At 42.1% G+C, this 19,174-nt stretch overlaps 1 protein-coding gene across 2 annotated transcripts in view; it reads right to left on the bottom strand.

Moving 5' to 3' along the window:
* The window catches only part of TRAPPC10 (trafficking protein particle complex 10), a 269,076-nt gene that overhangs the window by 212,242 nt on the left and 37,660 nt on the right, over window positions 1–19,174 (bottom strand). For both annotated transcript variants that reach the window (XM_029577817.1, XM_029577818.1), the window contains exon 3: window positions 7,725–7,860. In XM_029577817.1, coding sequence (XP_029433677.1) covers window positions 7,725–7,860 — 136 coding nt within the window. The remainder of the gene's footprint in view (window positions 1–7,724; window positions 7,861–19,174) is intronic.

The following is a 19,174-nucleotide window of genomic DNA, read 5'->3' as shown; positions in this document are numbered from 1 at the left end:
CAACTTTAAGTGCTGTTGATGCTTCCTGTACTGTTTTAACCCGATGAGTAACTCCTTTTAAAGCAAAGATTAACCCAAAAGGGAAGAGCCATCTGTAACGTACACTGTCCTTGCGAAGAACCTCAGTAATAACCCTCATTTTCCTAGCGTTTATGGATTGTTGCTGGTGACAGATCAGTGAAGGTCATTATATCAATTCCCTTCCAGCTCCACTTTGCTTGTTTCCTAGCTGCGGTGGCAATCCGGTCTTTGATGTGAAAATCATGATAGCATGCAATAAAGACCCTCGGTTTATTACTCTGTCCAGACCCCAGTGCACGGTGTGCACGATCGATCTTTATAGTCAGTGAGTTATTTTCAGATGAAGCACTGTCTGCATTCAGCAACATGTTACTTATCTGGGTGATCACCTCCATACAGTTCTGGTGTTCAGGTGATTCCGGTTTGCCACAAAATCTTAAATTCTGGTGGCGGGAGCGATTCTCCAGATCCTCTACTTTGTCTGTTAACTGCTCGATTTCAATAAGTAAGGAGGAGTGAGCCTCCCGGGCTACTTTAGTGTCCTCGCCATGTGCGTCTATCCGGGACTCCATCTCAAAGATCCGTCTCCCATTGTCCACGGTTTCTTCTTTTATTTCATCAATCGAGGTCATAATTTCTCTTTTGTTTTCAAGCACGTCCTTTTTTAAATCCGCAAACCAACGTTTCAATTCCGCCCGTGTCGGCAGTTCATCCTCCACCAGAGAGATGGATCCGGGAAACCGCTCTCGAGGGCGCCCTCCTCCTCAAGCGCCATTGCTGCCGCGTCCTCTCCCTCGTCCTGGCAGCCTTTTTGCTATGAAAATCTCTTGAAATCAAACGATTTCCTTTTTACTGACATCTATAGTTGACAAATGAGGGAGACTGTCGAAAAATCCGTGTGCGGATGGTAGATGCCTGCGATACATGGAAATTGTTAAAGCTGCTGGAGGAGAGTCCTGATTAAGTGGCCATTCGCTAGCATGACGTCACTTCCTCCTACCCTTGGCATTTCTGATGGAACATCTTTCGACATGGAGGCAAGAAAAATCCCCCTTAATGGAACAAATCTAACCCTTTGGAAGGAGAGGTTTAAGAGTGCCCTTCTTGTCCCTAGCTAAGAACATGCAATGCTGGGTCAGACCAAGGGTGCATCAAGCCCAGCATCCTGTTTCCAATAAAGGCCAAACCAGGCCACAAGAACCTGGCAAGTACCAAACACTAAGAGGATCCCATGCTACTGATGCCGGTAATAGCAGAGGCCATTCCTTAAGTCAACTTGATTAATAGCAGTTAATGGACTTCTCCTCCACGAACTTATCCAAACCTTTTTTAAACCCAGCTACACTAACTGCACTAACCATATCCTCTGGCAACAAATTCCAGAGCTTAATTGTGCATTGAGTGAATAAGAATTCTCTCCGATTGGTCTTAAATGTGCTACTTGCTAACTTCATGGAGTGCCCCCTTGTCCTTCTATTATCCAAAAGTGTAAATAACTGATTCACATTTACTCGTTCAAGACCTCTATCATATCCCCCTCAGCCTTCTCTTCTCCAAGCTGAGCAGCCCTAACCTCTTCAGCCTTTCCTCATAGGGGAGCCGTTTCATCCCATTTATCATTACATGTAAATTATAGCCTCACACCTAAACCTAGACTCTCCTGCCATAATCTTGGGAGACTTCAACTTACATGTTGACAAAGTCCCCCTCTCAACAAACTGCGAAGCTTTCCTCACCGCAATGTCAGCAATGGGTTTCAAACAACAAATCAATACACCAACTCACAAAGCGGGTCATACACTGGACCTTTTCTTTACAAACTCTGGCGTTTCACAAACCAAACAACCAGTGTGCAAACAAGTTCCATGGTCAGATCACTCATTAATCTCCACTACTTTATCTCTGATACAACCAGGCTCTAATCACTACTCCAGACCATCATTCCTCTACAGGTAAACTTGCGCCTCGGAACACCTAATCAAGATCCTAGACCCAGATCTCACACACATTGACGTCTCCACGCCTAACTCAGCCCTCCAATCCTGGTCCAAAATAACAGAATCAGTAGCAAATACACTGTGTCCTCTGACAACAAAGAAGTTTACACAAAATGCATCCAAAAGACAACCCTGGTATAATGACAAACTGCGAAAACTCAAACATCTACTGCGTCAGAAAGAAAATGGCGTAAAGCCCCCTCACCATCCTCACTTTCTGACTACAAACGCTCTCTCCACTTATACAAAAGCATCACACTGAAAACCAAAAGAGACTACTATGCCCTTAAGATTCACCACCTCATCTTCGACTCTAAAGCTCTTTTCACCTTCGTTTCCAGTCTCACAAAAGCTATCACTCCAGATATCCCAACCGACTTATCCCAAACTAAAGCAGACGAACTGGCTCTTCACTTCAGTAAAAAAATCTCCAACCTATTCAATCAGCTGACTCCAAACACCTGCACATCCAATAGCACATATCTTCTCCCAAACAAAAACATTCAGCTCAACTCCTTTGAATTCATCACCATCTCAGAGATACAATCGGTGCTGAAGAAAATGAAACCATCTTCACACCCTTTTGATCAAATCCCCTCCAAAATGCTTCTTCTAATACCTGATATATCGAAAACCCTAGCAGACATCATAAATTGTTCCCTGTCCCAGGGTATCTACCCAGACGACCTTAAAACAGCCTCAATCAAACCACTCCTAAAAAAACCGAACCTAAACGCCAGTGATCCTAACAATTTCCACCCTATTTCCAACCTCCCTTTTATAGCTAAAGTTATGGAAAAATTAGTGAACACCCAACTATCGAATTACCTAGAGGATCACAACATTCTGTCCCCAAACCAATATGGTTTTCGCAAAGCCGCAAGCACCAAAACGCTACTTCTCTCCCTCACGGACTTCCTCCTCTCCGGCATCGACAAAGGTCAAACGTTCTTATTAATCCTCCTTGACCTTTCGGCTGCCTTCGATACAGTCAACCACCACCTCCTGCTAAAACAGCTGGCAAACATAGGAGTGACAGGCCCAGCACTGACCTAGTTTAAAACTTTCCTGGAGAACAGAGGATACAAGGTAAAAATTCATAATAAAGAATCTCAATACTTCCCCATCCTCCCTAGGGGTTCCGCAGGGTTCCTCTCTTTCACCCACAATTTTTAATGTCTACTCTCACTCTGCCAACTGCTCACGAAACTAAACCTGAAACACTTCCTATTTGCAGACGATGTTCAGATCGTGATCCCTGTAAAAGAATCCATTACGAAAACATTAGAATACTGGGATAGTTGCCTAATAGAAATCAAACACCTTCTCACCAGCCTAAACCTAATACTCAATGCTGCAAAAACGGAATACATGCTTATATCCCTGGAAAACAATAATACATCCTCAAAGCCACCAGCCCTCCTTCAAACCTCTCATGTGAGAGATCTAGGAGCCATCTTAGACAACCGTCTCAACCTGAAATCATTCATCAACCAAACCACCAAAGATTCATAAATTACATATCTTTTTTTTTTTTTTTTCAATCATACAATTGAAACATATTAACAGAAAGAAGGTTAGATAATCACATAATCAATATTATTTTTACATTACAATAACAGAAACATATCACTATCCTTCTAAATCTGAAGTTACCATACTACTAAATACTGGGAGTCCTGTATATGAGCAGTTTTAAAACGAAAATAACATATCCTTAACTTAGATAAGTATTTTGTGGAAGAAATCATTTAAACTAAGCCATATTAGGTATCGGATTCTATCCTTCACCCTGGTTTCGTTGTGCCTCCAAGAATCTTTCCAATTGCTCTGGTTCATAGTAGACATATCTTTCACCCCCCTTATACATTATGCACTTACAAGGAAATCTCAGTTTAATTTGTAATCCAAATGTTCTAGCCTGATTTACTAAGGTCAAGAACCTTTTTCTTCTCTGTTGAGTATCTTTAGATAAATCTGGGTATATCCACACTTTCTGTCCCAAATATAGAGAGGTTCTCTTTAATAAAAACATTTTCAATATTTTATCCCTATCAGACATTTGATTAAATTTAACCAGCAGAGTGCCTCTTTTCTCTATTTGGGAGCTGAAAGAAGTTTCAATTAACTCTGTAACATTGAGTGATGTTTCCACTTCATTTGGTGCTATTACACTATCATTTTTCCAACTGATAAAGTAGGCATTATAAATTGTGGGAAAATCTTCTCCTGACATTGATAGTATTTCTGAGCAATAATTTTTTAATTGCTCACAAGGAGAGATCATTTTACACTTCGGAAAGTTTACAATTCTTAAATTTGTATACTTAGTGTTCTCAATACTTTCAATTCTCTTTGATAATAGATTTTCACCTTGAATTATTGTTGTTTGTACCGATTTTATCTGGGTTACTTCTTGTTCTATTTTATCCATTTTCTCAGCCTGACTTGTCACTGTTGGGTTGATATTAAGCAAAACAGCTTGCATATCTTTGATATTAATATTTAGACTTGCAATATTCTTTTGCAGTGCAACTATAGCATGCCAGATTATATCCATTGTTATATTTGAGGGTTTTCCTGGAAATACACCTAGTATTGGGGTATCTAATTGATTTATTGGTAGATCTTGTCTAGCACTTACTTCCCCTGGTGATTTTGAATCTTTCCTATTAGTAGGTGTACTAACCTTACTAGGTCCCTCTCCCGGAGGAGGGAGAAAGATTTCTCCCTGCTCAATCTGCGCTGCCTCTTTTACGGCCACAAACTCCTTAATCGGGCTCAAAACCCCATGCGCATTCCGCAAAGGGGATGAACCTGTTTCATGGACGGATTCAGCGCTACAGGGGGGGGGAAGGTGGTAATGGCGCCCCGGGACTAAGACTTATTTCTCCCGGAAGGAGCCATGGCTGCTCACCACTTACTCCTTCAATGGGATACTCCGGGGCTGTCCCCTCTGCCACTGGATAATATCCTGTAATGGCCGTTTGAACAGAGGTTGGTCTCACAGGGTTTAAGGCTTCCTGTCGGACCCTACCTTTACGTTTAGAATGAGGCATGTCCGAGGAGAGGAAAAGAGGGAGAGACTTTCCAATTTCGTACCAACACTCAGAGAGGCCTACCTCGGCGCTCCTAGGAGGTGAGAGACCCCGGAACATCCCACGTGCCTGCCGCGAGCGTAGCGGAGAGGCGGAGCCTGAGTGACATCAGCAGGAAGTGCCTGGAGCTATAAGTTGGGGCGACAGACGGCGCATAATCGCCGTAGGCGCGCTACCTAAGCCGCGCTACCTAAGCCGCGCGCTCCGTAAGGGGCGCGCCGACTTGGTCCGGCTTAGGCCGGCGAAGGCTGAAGGCTGCCGGGACTCTTTGATGAGTGGTGCGAGAAGGACTCTCTCCAACTAAACTCTTCTAAGTATAAATTTGGTTTAAGATAAGTAGTTATCCTGTATATGCTGATTGATATTGTATCAATTACATATCCTTAAAAGAATAAGGCCGCTCTTCCACACTCAGGACTTCAGAACAATTCTTCAAGCAATAATCTTCTCCAAGCTAGATTATTGTAACTCACTACTACTGGGCCTCCCAGCTTCGCATACCAAACCTCTACAAATGGTACAGAACACAGCAGCCAGACTCCTTACAAATTCTAGGAGAATCGACCACATCTCCCCTATCCTCAAAGACCTCCACTGGTTACCGATCCACTTCAGAATCATGTACAAACCCATCACCACCATATACAAGGTCATCCATCAACATACACAGCTCAACTTACAAATTCCCTTCAAAAAACACACGTCCACCAGACCCATCAGGGAATCTTACAAAGAATCGCTTCAGGTACCACACGCCAAAACTTATCAATACAAATCACTCAGTGTCAGAGCGTTTTCAACAGCAGGTCCACCTTTATGGAACTCCATCCCAACTGACCTGAGACAGGAACCCTGCCTACTAACGTTCAGGAAAAGGTTGAAAACTTGGCTTTTTAAAAAAGCCTTTCCAAGCCTTGACTGAAATCTTCACCCACCATCACAATCACTTCATCAAAAAAAAAAAAAAAATGGATTTAAACAAGAAACCACTACCTTCTCCATCATCTCCATTACTGTGTGATCAATGTCACTCACTATACAGTTATACTATATTGAAATCGATTCTGCTACCCTGTAAATATTTTACTGTTCAGTTATCTCCCCCCTTTTTCTTTTCCAGATCCAAGTTTTTACTTCCCTGTTTTATTGTAACTATTTCACATTCTTAACCATGCTCTTGTTATTGTGGTTTGAGTTCTCTCTACCTTATACGCATTGTTAAATGTAAACCGGTTTGATATGATTCCTGTCATGAAAGCCGGTATAGCAAAATAAATAAATAAATAAATCATTTTGGTTGCTCTTCTCTGTACCTTCTCCATCGCAACTATATCTTTTTTGAGATGCGGCGACCAGAACTGTACACAGTATTCAAGGTGCGGTCTCACCATGGAGCGATACAGAGGCATTATGACATTTTCCATTTTATTAACCATTCCCTGCCTAATAATTCCTAACATTACTTGCTTTTTTGACTGCTACAGTACACCGAGCCGACAATTTCAAAGTATTATCCACTATGATGCCTACATTTTTCCTGGGTGGTAGCGCCTAATATGGAATCTAACATCGTGTAACTACAGCAAGGGTTATTTTTCCCTGTATGCAACACCTTGGGCATCCAAATGGCACTCCACTGTTTACCCTTTTCCACTGAGAAAATTGACCATTTAATCCTACTCTCTGTTTCCAGTCTTTTAACCAGTTTGTAATCCTCCTATCCCATGACACTTTAGTTTTCTTAGAAGCCTCTCATGAGGGACTTTGTCAAACACCTTCTGAAAATCCAAATACACTACATTTACTAGTTCACCTTTATCCACAAGTTTATTAACCCCTTAAAAAAAATGAAGCAGATTTGTGAGGCAAGACGTCCCTTGGGTAAATCCATGTTGAATGTGTTCCATTAAACCATGTCTTTCTATATGCTCTGTGTTTTGATCTTTAGAATAGTTTCCACGATTTTTCCCAGCACTAAAGTCAGGCTCACTGGTCTATTATAGTGAATACTCATGCTAGACTAAAATATAGAACACAATACTAAAAGGGCTAGGTCCCTACCACAAAACTGAGGTATCTTCTCTAGGTATAAACCTCCTTCAAAGTATATAGCCAATCTCTGAAGTCTAGAAGAGGAAGAACGTCTATGAAAACCATACTGAACTTTTCCTTCTTCAGGTATATGTTCAAACCCCTCAGTTCTAGAATGGGTCTGAATCTTTTTTTTTTTTTTGGAGAACATGGAAGTATCACTGCCCTCTGGCCTTTGATGAGATAGTCTGGCAAAGGGAAATTTCCACATGGGCTTGGAAAAGGGAAATTTCCAAACTCAATAGGTCCTGGTGGAGTTCTGGCTTAAATGTCTTTTTACAGGACAAATTAGCAGGCACTCCAAAAGGCGTAATTAATAACCATCCTTGAAGTTACAAGGGATCGATGTTTACAACATTGCTCAAGCTTCCTCCTACAGGAAAGCCTTCTGGTGCCTTACCCTCTGCATAATACATCACAACATTTCCCACCCACAGCATCCCAGAATGTCCCATTCACACCTTACATGATGATTGATTTCAAAGGATTAGCTTATTTAATTTATTTCAATACTCACACAGCACTCTGTCCAATAAATATGAAGAAATGGAAAGGTCAGAAGAGCCTTGTTTCCTTCTTTGGGCAGCAGCTCCTCTTTAAACTGGACAAAGTTGGATTCCAAGTGAATCATTTTTGGGACACGACCATAGGATCTGTACGGGAAAAGACAAGTTCAAAAGTAATCAGTGACAGATCATCACAGAAACAAAGTAATGCATCCAATACAGAAAGATAGGATGTGTGACTCATTTTTATTGCCTCTGCACCAGCTATCTCAGAGTCTCTATTGGCTAAGGTTGGTAAGATGAGAAGCCTCTTGTCAAGACAAGGCGGCAATACTGCTTTATACCATGTGCCTGATTGTTCACATAGGTTGCAAGGTACAGGTATTTCAGTTATGCACAGGCTGCCCAGGTGGTAACCTCCTCCTCCCTACACTACTGCAACTACCTACAATCACAAGGTCAGCAGGAGCTCCTCGTACCCTTTAATGCACACACCCTTAGCACAAAGTCAGCAGCATCCTTCCCTTGCTACATCACCTATGACAAGTCTAGTGGGAGCCACATGCATCTTTCAGTGCAATCAACCCCTAGGACATGGTCCGCAGGAGCCTCATGCATTGCTCAGCTCATGTTCCCTTTAGTAAAGATCATATTCCCTTTAATGCATGTACTTCTCAGTACAAAGTCAGCAGGAGACTCATATATTGTTCAGTACATAGTCCTTCTTGTTATGTGCAAGTCCATAGTTATCACAGAATAAGTAAGAAATCTCAAGGACATCCCTTTTTTCCATCAATAAGCAGGCTGATGTAGCCATGTTCAATGGATGATGCCATCTAGTGGCACTACATGGAGCTGTCTCTCAAAGTCAGTTAAAAATGTTGTATTCAGAGCATGCGCAGGTGTTCCTGCATGACTGTAGGCTCCACAACTCTCTTCAGTCATTTTTCATCCATGCTTTGCAGGGACATCCGAGATTAACTCTATCACTTGGTCCCTGCTCTCTAATTTCATCGCTATCAGCAACCCAACAAAAGCATTTTTCAGTGCTACCATGGCCTCTCGACCATCAGACTTCAAATATTGCTTGTGAGAACATATGTTCATCATGGATGACTTGTGCTTAGGCCCAAATGTTGACCAGGATAATTGTAGAGACTGCTGCCACATGTCCCCAAGAACTCAATGACAGAGGGCAGAGAAAATGGAGACTGAGCCCCCAACAAGTAACACCTCCTCGGGCAGTAGTCCAAGTACAGAGGGAAAGAAGAGAAAATCCTTCCATACATCTCCAACTGACAAGGATGACTCACGCCCCAAGAAACAGCACAATGAGCCTTCAGAGACATGAGGAAGGCTTCCAGTGCAGAAAGCGTTGCAACCTCCTCAGAGGGCCACAACGCAGAAAAAGCAGGCGCTGAAACAATTCGCCCGGCACAAACAATGCGCCTGGACAATGGGCACATGCTATGCAAAAAGTGCAAGCATGCCCTCAACGAAATGCCACATGAGTTACAGAAAAAACACTGCGTATCACAAGCTGCGCGTGATGCACACAGCGCATCAAAATCACGTGGTGCACCTTCCATAATGCAGGGAGATCTTTCCATGTCAACACACAAGAAAGGCATGGCGCAAGTCACCCATATGGTGCAAAGGGTACTGCACAACAGGACAGCACCACGCAAAATGGTGCAGATGTCATCGCATGTCTCCAAGTCAGCAAGACTAACAAAGGAGCCCCAGATATCCAAAACAAGATCACACAAAAATTTTCCCATAACATAAATTTTACTGAATTGCTTACTAAATGGTGATATTAAATTATCCATGCACATGAGAATACCAGTATTAACTTATTTTAATGGAAGCATGAAATACAAAATTCAAAACTGAAATTTAAATTAAATTAACATGGAGGGGAAAAAGATTTCAGAAGCCAATTCGCAGGCCTTATAAATTGGACAAAATCTGTCATAAAAACCCCACAAACCAATTGACAGCAAAAGTCTGTCTTTAATCAATTGACTGCAAACCTTTCTTTAGTCAGTTTTATATTTTATGCTTGCCTTAATCTATAATTCATGTAGTTAAGTATCGTTTTGGGAAATCTTAGGACTTAAAAAGTTTGGAGACAGACACACAAACTCTAAAGAATATATATCCCACTATTTCACCTGCGTTAATAAGCAAGCCAGAAGGAGTTAATTCTAGTGTCTGACTTTCCCACCCACCCCTAGCTCAACCCTTGATTTTTAGGCAAGAGGCACTTTCTCATTAAAAACCAATCAGGCTCTTATCTAAATCATGCTATTGCACCAGCCCTTATTGAGAGTTTAATCATCCCCTTGTACTGACACTGCCAGATTAATTATTAAAAATACACCTGTAAATTTAAAGTATCTAATTCCAACTCCCTTAGTAACCTAAACTTAACTAGGATCTCAATAAAATTAAGATGAATGCAGCAGTCCAGCAACAAGAGGGGGGCTTTCCAGTCTTTTGCATTGTGTCACATGTATGATTTTTTACCCACAGGTGAGAGAGATTGTATGTGTGCACCAGGTGCAAAGAGCTCCTGGCTTTCAGAGAACGAGTCCGATCTCTGCCTCAGCTCCTCCAGGTGTGCCATTCTAGCCTCCAGACAATTGATGAGACCTTCAGGGACACAGTAGCCAAGTCCAGTCTGGTAGCCCTGGTGCTGCCTTGGATCAGAAAGATCTGCTGGTTGGAGAACATCAACCTGGTGTAGCAGGAAGTGATCCTGTAACAAGGACCTGCTCTCCAAGTGATGCGTTGTCCTCTCGCACCGAGGAAAAGTCTCCCAGGGCTATGGCCCAGGATGAAAGGTTAGGTTGGCCATCATAGTTGATTTGATCATTAGAAATGTAGATAGCTGGGTGGCTGGTGGATATGAGGACCACCTGTTAACTTACCTGCCTGGTGTGAAGGTGACTGATTTCACGTGTCACCTAGAAAGGTGCTGGGGAGGAGCTGGCTGTCATGGTACATGTGGGCACCAACGACATAGGAAACTGTGGGAGAGAGGTTCTGGAAGCCAAATTTAGAATTTTAGGTAGAAAGCTGAAATCCAGAACCTCCAGGAGTGGCATTCTCTGAAATGCTCCCTGTTCTACATGCAGGTCCCCAGAGGCAGGTAGAGCTCCGGAGTCTCAATGCTTAGATGACTTTTCTGAAAGGACTGGCTCCACCAAAAACCAGACTGGGACCAGGCTGCTGGCACTAACTTAAAAAAGGAGATAGAGCAGCTTTTAAACTGGAACAAAGGGGAAAGCCGACAGTCAATCACTCAGCAGTGCATGGTTCGGAGGAATGTATCTTGGAAGGATACTAATAAAAAAGGGCATCCCAACAGAAAGGATCAATTAAAAGCAAAAGAAGCCCATTTATCTATAAGTAAAGAATCACCTGAGCTAAAGAACTCCAAATTATCTCTATCAACTGAAAAGCAGGTTGTTAACACAAACAAAAAACACACTTTGAAATCTCTGTATGCTAATGCCTGAAGTCTGAGAAGTAAGATGGGAGAGTTAGAGTGTATAGCAGTAAATGATGAGAGACATAATTGGCATCTCAGAGACCAGGTGAAAGGAGGATAACCAATGGGACAGTACTATATCAGGGAACAAATCTCAATGATAGGGAGGATCAACTTGGTGGGGATGTGGCACTTTATGTCCAGGAAGGTATAGAGTCTAACAAAATAAAGATCATACACTGGACTAAATGCTCAGTAGAATCTATATGGGTAGAAATCCCATGTGTGTTGGGTAAGAGTATAGTGATAGGAGTATACTACCGTCCTCCTGGCCAAAATGATCAGAGAGATGATGAAATGCTAAGAGAAATCAGGGAAGCTAATCAATTTGGTAGTGCTGAAATAATGGGAGATTTCAATTAACCCAGTGTTGACTGGGTAAATGTAACATCAGGATATGCTAGAGACAAAGTTCCTGGATGAAATAAATGACTGCTTTATGGAGCAACTGGTTCAGAAACCAACGAAAGATGGAGCTATTTTAGATTTAATTCTTAGTGGAACGCAGGATTTGGTGAGAGGTAACATTGGTGGGGCCACTTGGCAACAGTGATCATCACATGAACAAATTTGAACTAATGTCTGGAAGGGGGAAAATATGTACATCTACAGCTCTAACACTAAACTTTCAAAAGGGAAACTTTGATAAAATGAGGAAAATTAATAAAAAAAAAAAAAAAAAAAAGGTGCAACTGCAAAGATTAAAAGTATACTACAGACGTGGACATTCTTTAAAAATACAATCTTAGAAACACAGTCCAGATGTATTCCACACATTAAGAAAGATGGAAGGAAGGCAAAACAATTATCAGCATGGTTAAAAGGTGAGGTGAAAAAGGCTATTTTAGCCAAAAAAAAATCCTTCAAAAATTGGAAGAAGGATCCATCTAAAGAAAATAGAAAAAAGCATAACCATTGTCAAGTGAAGAGTAAAACATCGATAAGGCAGGCTAAGAGAGAATCTGAAATGAAGTTGGCCGCAGAGGCAAAAACTCATAATAAAATCTTTTAAAAATATATTTGAAGCAAGAAACCTGTGAAGGAGTCAGTTGGTCCGTTAGATGACCGAGGGGTTACAGGGGCTTTTAGGGAAGATAAGGCCATTGCAGAAAGACTAAACATTCTTTGCTTCTGTGTTTACTAATGAGGATGTTGGGGGGATACGGTTCCAGAGATGGTTTTCAAGGGTGATGAGTCAGATGAACTGAACCAAAGCATATATATTTGTTGCCTTTGTAATAGTTCCTTTCAGTTTGTCCCACTTCACCCATTTTCTCCTCTAGGAACATTCCCATTTTGACAAAATCTGTATTTGAGAAATTCAAAACTTGCGTCTTTGTGTCTTCTCTATATCTTATTTGCGAAGCTGATCTTTGAGCACTTTCTGCATTGTTCTGGTTTTCAGTGGAAATGGCAAACACATACAGGAGATCTGCATCCCATATGAACAGAAAAGCATCTGAAGCAAGTCTACACTTGGTTTGAAGGATGCAGCAGAATCTCTATTTTCCTGTAACTCTAGCAGCTGCGACAATAGTGTTGGTCTGGCTATGTCCCTCCCTCCACAAATCCATTATATACAACACTCACATGTAATAACACCCTGCCATAAAACTGGTACAATACTCATGTCAATGAAATAATGACAGAAGCATAGCAATTGGATATAAAAGGATGCAACTTTATTAATCAATATGTTCCCCTTATATGACCTGTACCTGAGCCGAGATAGTAATGGCCGAACAAGCTAACCTCCACCCCCACTGTCTGCCATAATACTAAGCAAGGCAGCATCTAACCTGGCTCCTTGCCTTATACCTAAGCAAGGGGGCCTCCCAAGAATAAGGATGCCCCACCATCCGCCATCCAAGGCGCCACTCTAATGCTGACCTGGACCATGATGCACCCTTGCACCACACCTGAAACTTACCCCACCACATCAGATTCCACCTCCCCTCCCTGCTGTGACATTAAAAATTAAAGTAGTTATATTCATAATTGTCAGAATAACTAACGTGCTTCCAACTGCACTGCTTATATAACATTCACAGAGAACATACATCAACTAACATAGGAGCTACCTACAATATGCGCAAACAGTAAAAATGTAAGTATCCCCACAGTACGCATGAAAAATCTTCAACTAGCACTTTCATGTGAGAGATGTTCAGCATTAACAATAATGAAAATCTAGCTTCTGCAACAAGGAAATCACCTTGCGCGAGAGCCGAAGGCTCTCTTCTAGACTCTTGGCCTAAATCAGCTAATCATCTAAGAATAGGTGAACCAGAATCCCATCCTCTCTCAACTCTGTCACCACCACCACCCTAACCTTGGAAAAGGTTCTGGGCATGGTGGCCAAATCAAAAAAGCAGCGCTCAAAACTGATAATGTCGTCCAGAAAACTGAGAATGCATAAATCACTGATGCTCAAGTCAAATGGGAATATGAAGGTATGCCTCTGACAAGTACAGAAACTTCTGACTGAACTGCCATTATCATCAAGCGTAAAGTATTTATGCAAAAACGAGTCACCCACACATGATGGTTGACCCCTTTGAGATCTAGGATGGGGCAAAAAGAGCCCTCCTACTTGGGCACAATGAAATAAATGGAATATTGGCCCACATTTTTTTGTGATGTGGGCACTGGAACTACAACCCACAGGCTGAGGAACTTTGACAACGTACACTCCACCGCCTGTTCCTTCTGCGGACAGCTGCAGGTAGACACCATGAAAATGTCCCATAAACACTGTGAAGCTCCAGGTCAGTCATCTCTTATCACCTCCAGAACCCACTGGTCTGATGTGATCTTGATCCACCTCAGATTAAAAAAAAAAAAAAGAGAGGCAACCTCCTATCTCCTGTTCCCAGGGGTGGGTTGGCACACTTTTATTGGGAGGCTCAGGGTGTGTGGGGGGGGGGGGGCTCCACTACCCAAGCCTGCATCCCGTCTGGGCTGCCTGGGCCAAAAGGACTGAGACCTATCCATCTGAAAAATGTCTCCTCTGTAGGGTCGAAAATGTTCGAAACCCCTAATACGACCTCTCGTGTTAGAGAAGCATGGCATCTGTTTCTCATTTTCTGGTAACAGAGGGTGGGGCTCACCCATTTATTGGCCATATTGGTTTTTTCAGCTCACTTCCAAACAAGAGTGAACCTTCAAAGGGCAATTTTGTAAGGTTAGACTTCGATACTGCATTGGTCTACACAACTAAACCACAGCTGATGCCTGGCCACTATTACCAAAGCCAGCCATCTGGCTGAAGTGTGGACCAAGTCGCAGCCCACAACTGCCAAAAAGGCGGCTGCTGGCTTCACTGTCCTGGAATTCATACCAGATTCATCAACCTCCTGAGAGAGAAATAAACAAGAGCAAACTACCAGGAAACAAGTAGCTATCTGTAAGTTCATTGCCATCGCTTCAAAGGCCTGCTTAAGGATAGCCTCAGTTCCCTATACTGTGCATCCTTCCAGGCCACTCCCTTCTACGGGGAAAGTCATCCTCTTGGTAATGGCACACAAGCGCGTATCCAACTTACAGAAAATGCAATTGCTCTCTCGCAGTCGGATCCAGGGGGCAGTGTCCTTCCAAGGCTCATCCTCTTAAAATTAGCTTCCGGGGCACCCCATTCAAGATCAATCAATTCTTGAATAGCCTCCATAAGAGAGAAGAAACATAGGGCTCTACACAAAGAAATCAAAATAGGATCTCGCTTTGGCTCAGTCATGATTTCAGCCCCAGGTACCCCAGCACCTTCATCTGGGAATTCAGAGCCGGTAACTCATCTCTATGAAAGAAATGCAATATAGTTCAATATAGCTCCAATCCCAGATTAATTTCTCCATCTTCCAGGGACTAAGAATCAGCAGCATCATCCATGCCATCTGGGTCCCTATCAGGGAAACCCGCAGCAAGTCTAGGCATCCTCAGACGCTTACGTGCAGCACCAGGCGTAGGGAGTCCACAGCCTGTGATCCTGAACCACTAAGATTGGCCTGGGACAAAGGACTGTGCCTGAGGTCCATGCCAAAACCAGGGAGTATTGGTCCTGTGCCCACTGAACTGCCTTCCCCCTCTGAGGAAACAATGGAGCCCCAAAATCAGGCAACACCTCCGACAACTCTCTTTTTTTTTTTCATATTTTCATCAAGCTGGGAGGAACCAAGCTTAGTAAAATCAGACGAAGGCAATTCTCCCTAAGCCTCCAAACAGCGCTGACAGAAATTAGAGATTTCTGTCAGCGCTGAGAGAGAATGCCAGGCAGAGATGCCCAAATATGGCAAGCAGCACAAAGGACAAGGCGTTCAAGCTTCTTTGCATTTGGTGCCATCAGGTTGTCAGCATAACAGTGCTGGGTTAGTGCAGCAAAAAATAGGTGCCCAAAATGTATGCACCCAAAAATTAGGCACTCAACACATTGTTCTAATAAGTGCACAAACTGAGCTCAGACAGTGCGCGTAAATAAGTGTGCACATCTAAGAGCCCAGGCAGAAGCTCCTACGCGCCCAACTAGGTACACAAACTGGAAGCACAGCAGAGTGCACAAGAGTGAACTGACGTAACTTCAATGCCCAAGAAAAAACAAGCGAAAACGCCGCCGCCACCTACCAGAACTCAAGTCTGAGAGCGGGGCCTGGCCAAAAAAGCTGCTCAAACAGCCAAGCTGCCCACATCTCCTAAGCTCCCCTGGAGGCAGGAACAAACGTCAGATTGGCATGCCAAGGAAGGAGACTGAAGGGGAGAGATATCCCTACTTAATACCCCTTCTTCTCTCTCTCTTTTGTTTTTGATTTAATTACCTGAGCTCTGCCTGTCCGGTTGAGTACAAAGTTGGTCTTCACCTGTGGGGGGTAAAGGGCAAGGTCCTTCACTTCCACGCTCAACTTCCTGCACCCGCTTGCCTTTCAGTTTTGTGTTTTTTTTAACTGCTAAGTCCACGCTGGCTGAAAACCAGCTATTGGACAAAGGCACTCATCTGAGGGAGGGATCCAAAGATATCACCTCAGGAATTCTCAACTGAGGTAGCGACCAGAAGGTATCACCACAGGAGAGCGGGCCGAATAATTTTCTCTCTTTTCTCCTTTAAAATTTTTAAGCAATCGCTAGTAGGGAGATGCACATCTACCATCATCTGCTGGAGACGAAGAATACTGGCGGCTTGATGTCTGTGCAGGGGTATGTGTACCATGACATCAGCTTTGCTCCATCTCCATCTGCTGGTAGAGGTGCATAGCCCACTGGTTCTGGATCCATCTGTTCATATGCTAAGAAAGGGCACAAATCATCAACCAACAGAAAGAGCTCATGGACAAAGACTGCATAGGTTTTCTTCAGTGTCACAGACAAACTGGGGCTGACATGCTATCTAGGCTCCCCCTACCTCTAAAATACAGAAGTATGAAAATCAGTAACATCTGAACCATTCGGAACCTTTAAAATGACTAGAGCGGGGCTGCAGTTTCTAATTTATTTTTCTTTTTTCTCTTATCTCTCCCACGGATCACCTGCAGCTGTCAGAACTGTGAAGATAGCCAGCGCTTTGTTAACATAAGGAACAGAGAATGACCTTCGTGATCGATGTATTCTAGCTTGGCAAAGCTCCCAGAGTTTGTGTCTTAATTAGTACCAAATTCTAGATAAATAATGATGCCTTTTGACTTATACAATTAATATAGACATATGCCTACTGCAAGTAGTATTTTAGTCATTAGGAGTTTTAGATGCTTGATGCCTATGTTATTTTGACATTTCTTTACTTATGTATTGAAGTCAGTAATACATAAATCGGGTGCTCTTCTGTCAATTAAACAGATTGACGGAAGCAAGATCAAAGCACCCAGGTGGCTTGATGAAGCACATCTAATGTAAAGATCAAAGAATTTTTTATAGCTAAATTCTCCTGGCCATGTAACCTGACATATATGAAATTTTTTAGTAATTAAAATACATGACGCCAGGTGTCTCAGATAATTTTATTTCAATATAAAATAAGAAAAACTAGTATTTAACTTCTTGGGCCATAAACCTAAGAAACCATTTTGATTATTTTTTCTGTATCTATAATATGACTTGATCAATTAAATACTTTCCTCATGTAAAAATAAAAATCATATTCTTTTTTAAGAATATCTGAGTTATTGAGTTGCTCTGATCTAATAATTAACTGAGCTCAAAATATCAACTAAGGAATGCTGATGTGTTAAATTTATGTGACAAGGTATTCTAAGATAAAGAGCGTAATCTTTAAGGGAACCCCTTACTAATATCTGTCTTACTTAGAATTACCTATCAGAGCAGAACAGAGACAGGGCTAGAGAGCCCTCCAGAAAGAAAACTGCAGTTCACTATCTGAAGAATATAAGAAGAATATAAGAAATTGCTATACTGGGTCAGACCAAGGGTCCATCAAGCCCAGCATCCTGTTTCCAACAGAGGCCAAAACCAGGCCACAAGAACCTGGCAATTACCCAAACACTAAGAAGAACCCATGCTACTGATGCAATTAATAGCAGTGGCTATTCCCTAAGTAAACTTGATTAATAGCAGTTAATGGACTTCTCCTCCAAGAACTTATCCAATCCTTTTTAAACCCAGTTACACTAACTTCCCTAACCACATCCTCTGGCAACAAATTCCAAAGCTTAACTGTGTGTTGAGTGAAAAAGATTTTTTTCCCGATTAGTTTTAAATGTGCTACTTGCTAAATTCATAGAGTGTCCCCTAGTCCTATTATCCGAAAGTGTAAATAACCGATTTACATCTACCCATTCTAGACCTCTCATGATCTTAAAGACCTCTCTCATATCCCCCCTCAGCTGCCTCTTCTCCAAGCTGAACAGCCCTAACCTCTTTAGCCTGAGACAGGAATGGCTAAGGAGACTTGACCTTAAACCTAAAGATGAGATTGATAATTTTGGCACAGGACAGTGGACTACATACAAGCCAGCATAGAAAAGAAAGGCAAAACAGATAAATGCAGATTCTGTAAAACAGAAATGGAAATTGTTACACATCTTGTCGCTGGGTGTCATATGCTGATGTCAGAAGATCTGTATGTAGAAAGGCATAATTAGGTGGCATAGCTCATCCACTGGAAAGTATGTAAACATTTTAATCTCACGGTACAAAAAAAGTACTGGGGTTATGTCCCTAAAAGAATCAAAGAATGAAGGTGGTGTGATCATCTGGGACATTCCTATAAAAAGCTTGATGCAAGAAAACCAGCCATTGTAGTAAAAGTGACAAGGATAAGAATGGCATTGCTCACAGAAGTGGCTATTCTGTGGAATGAACAGGAGACAGAAGATCCTCAAACACAAATGTTCCCATCATCAACCAAGAAAATATGACAGAAAGAGAGAAATAGTCTTAACTGGGCATCACAGAACAGATTAAAAGAACTTTCTAGTGCACATCGATATGTTTATATATATTACACCCTGTGAATTCCAGAAGGAAGGTCTCTTTTGTACCATGCAAGAATTAAGAAGGGCATTAGCAGTAAATTTTAGAGATCGAGATCATATTCAACATAACCCAGCTTAGAAGTGAGGCTTATTCCTGCCAAGGTATGTGTAAAAACTTACTCGTTTGGCGACATTACCCCAACATAGTATTCATAAGTTGTATTTAGGAATGCAATAGAAAATTCAAAATTGAATTTATTATTTTTTTTTTTTACACTGGGTGATACTGCTCTGGCTAATCTTTTAATCTTAAACATTTTTCAAAGAAATGGTTAATAATGAAAGGGATAAAGGAGAAATTACTACTTACCTGATAATTTCCTTTCCTCTAATGAAGGCAGGCCAGTCTCCACAAGTGGGTTATGCATTTCTACCAGCAGATGGAGACAGAGTAAAAGCTGATGTCACGGACATATAGCCCTGCCCGACA

This window comes from Rhinatrema bivittatum, chromosome 15 (genome assembly GCF_901001135.1).
Source record: "Rhinatrema bivittatum chromosome 15, aRhiBiv1.1, whole genome shotgun sequence".
Lineage (NCBI taxonomy): Eukaryota > Metazoa > Chordata > Amphibia > Gymnophiona > Rhinatrematidae > Rhinatrema > Rhinatrema bivittatum.
Note: the sequence above shows the minus strand (reverse complement) of the source record. Positions and strands in the feature narration are given on the sequence as shown.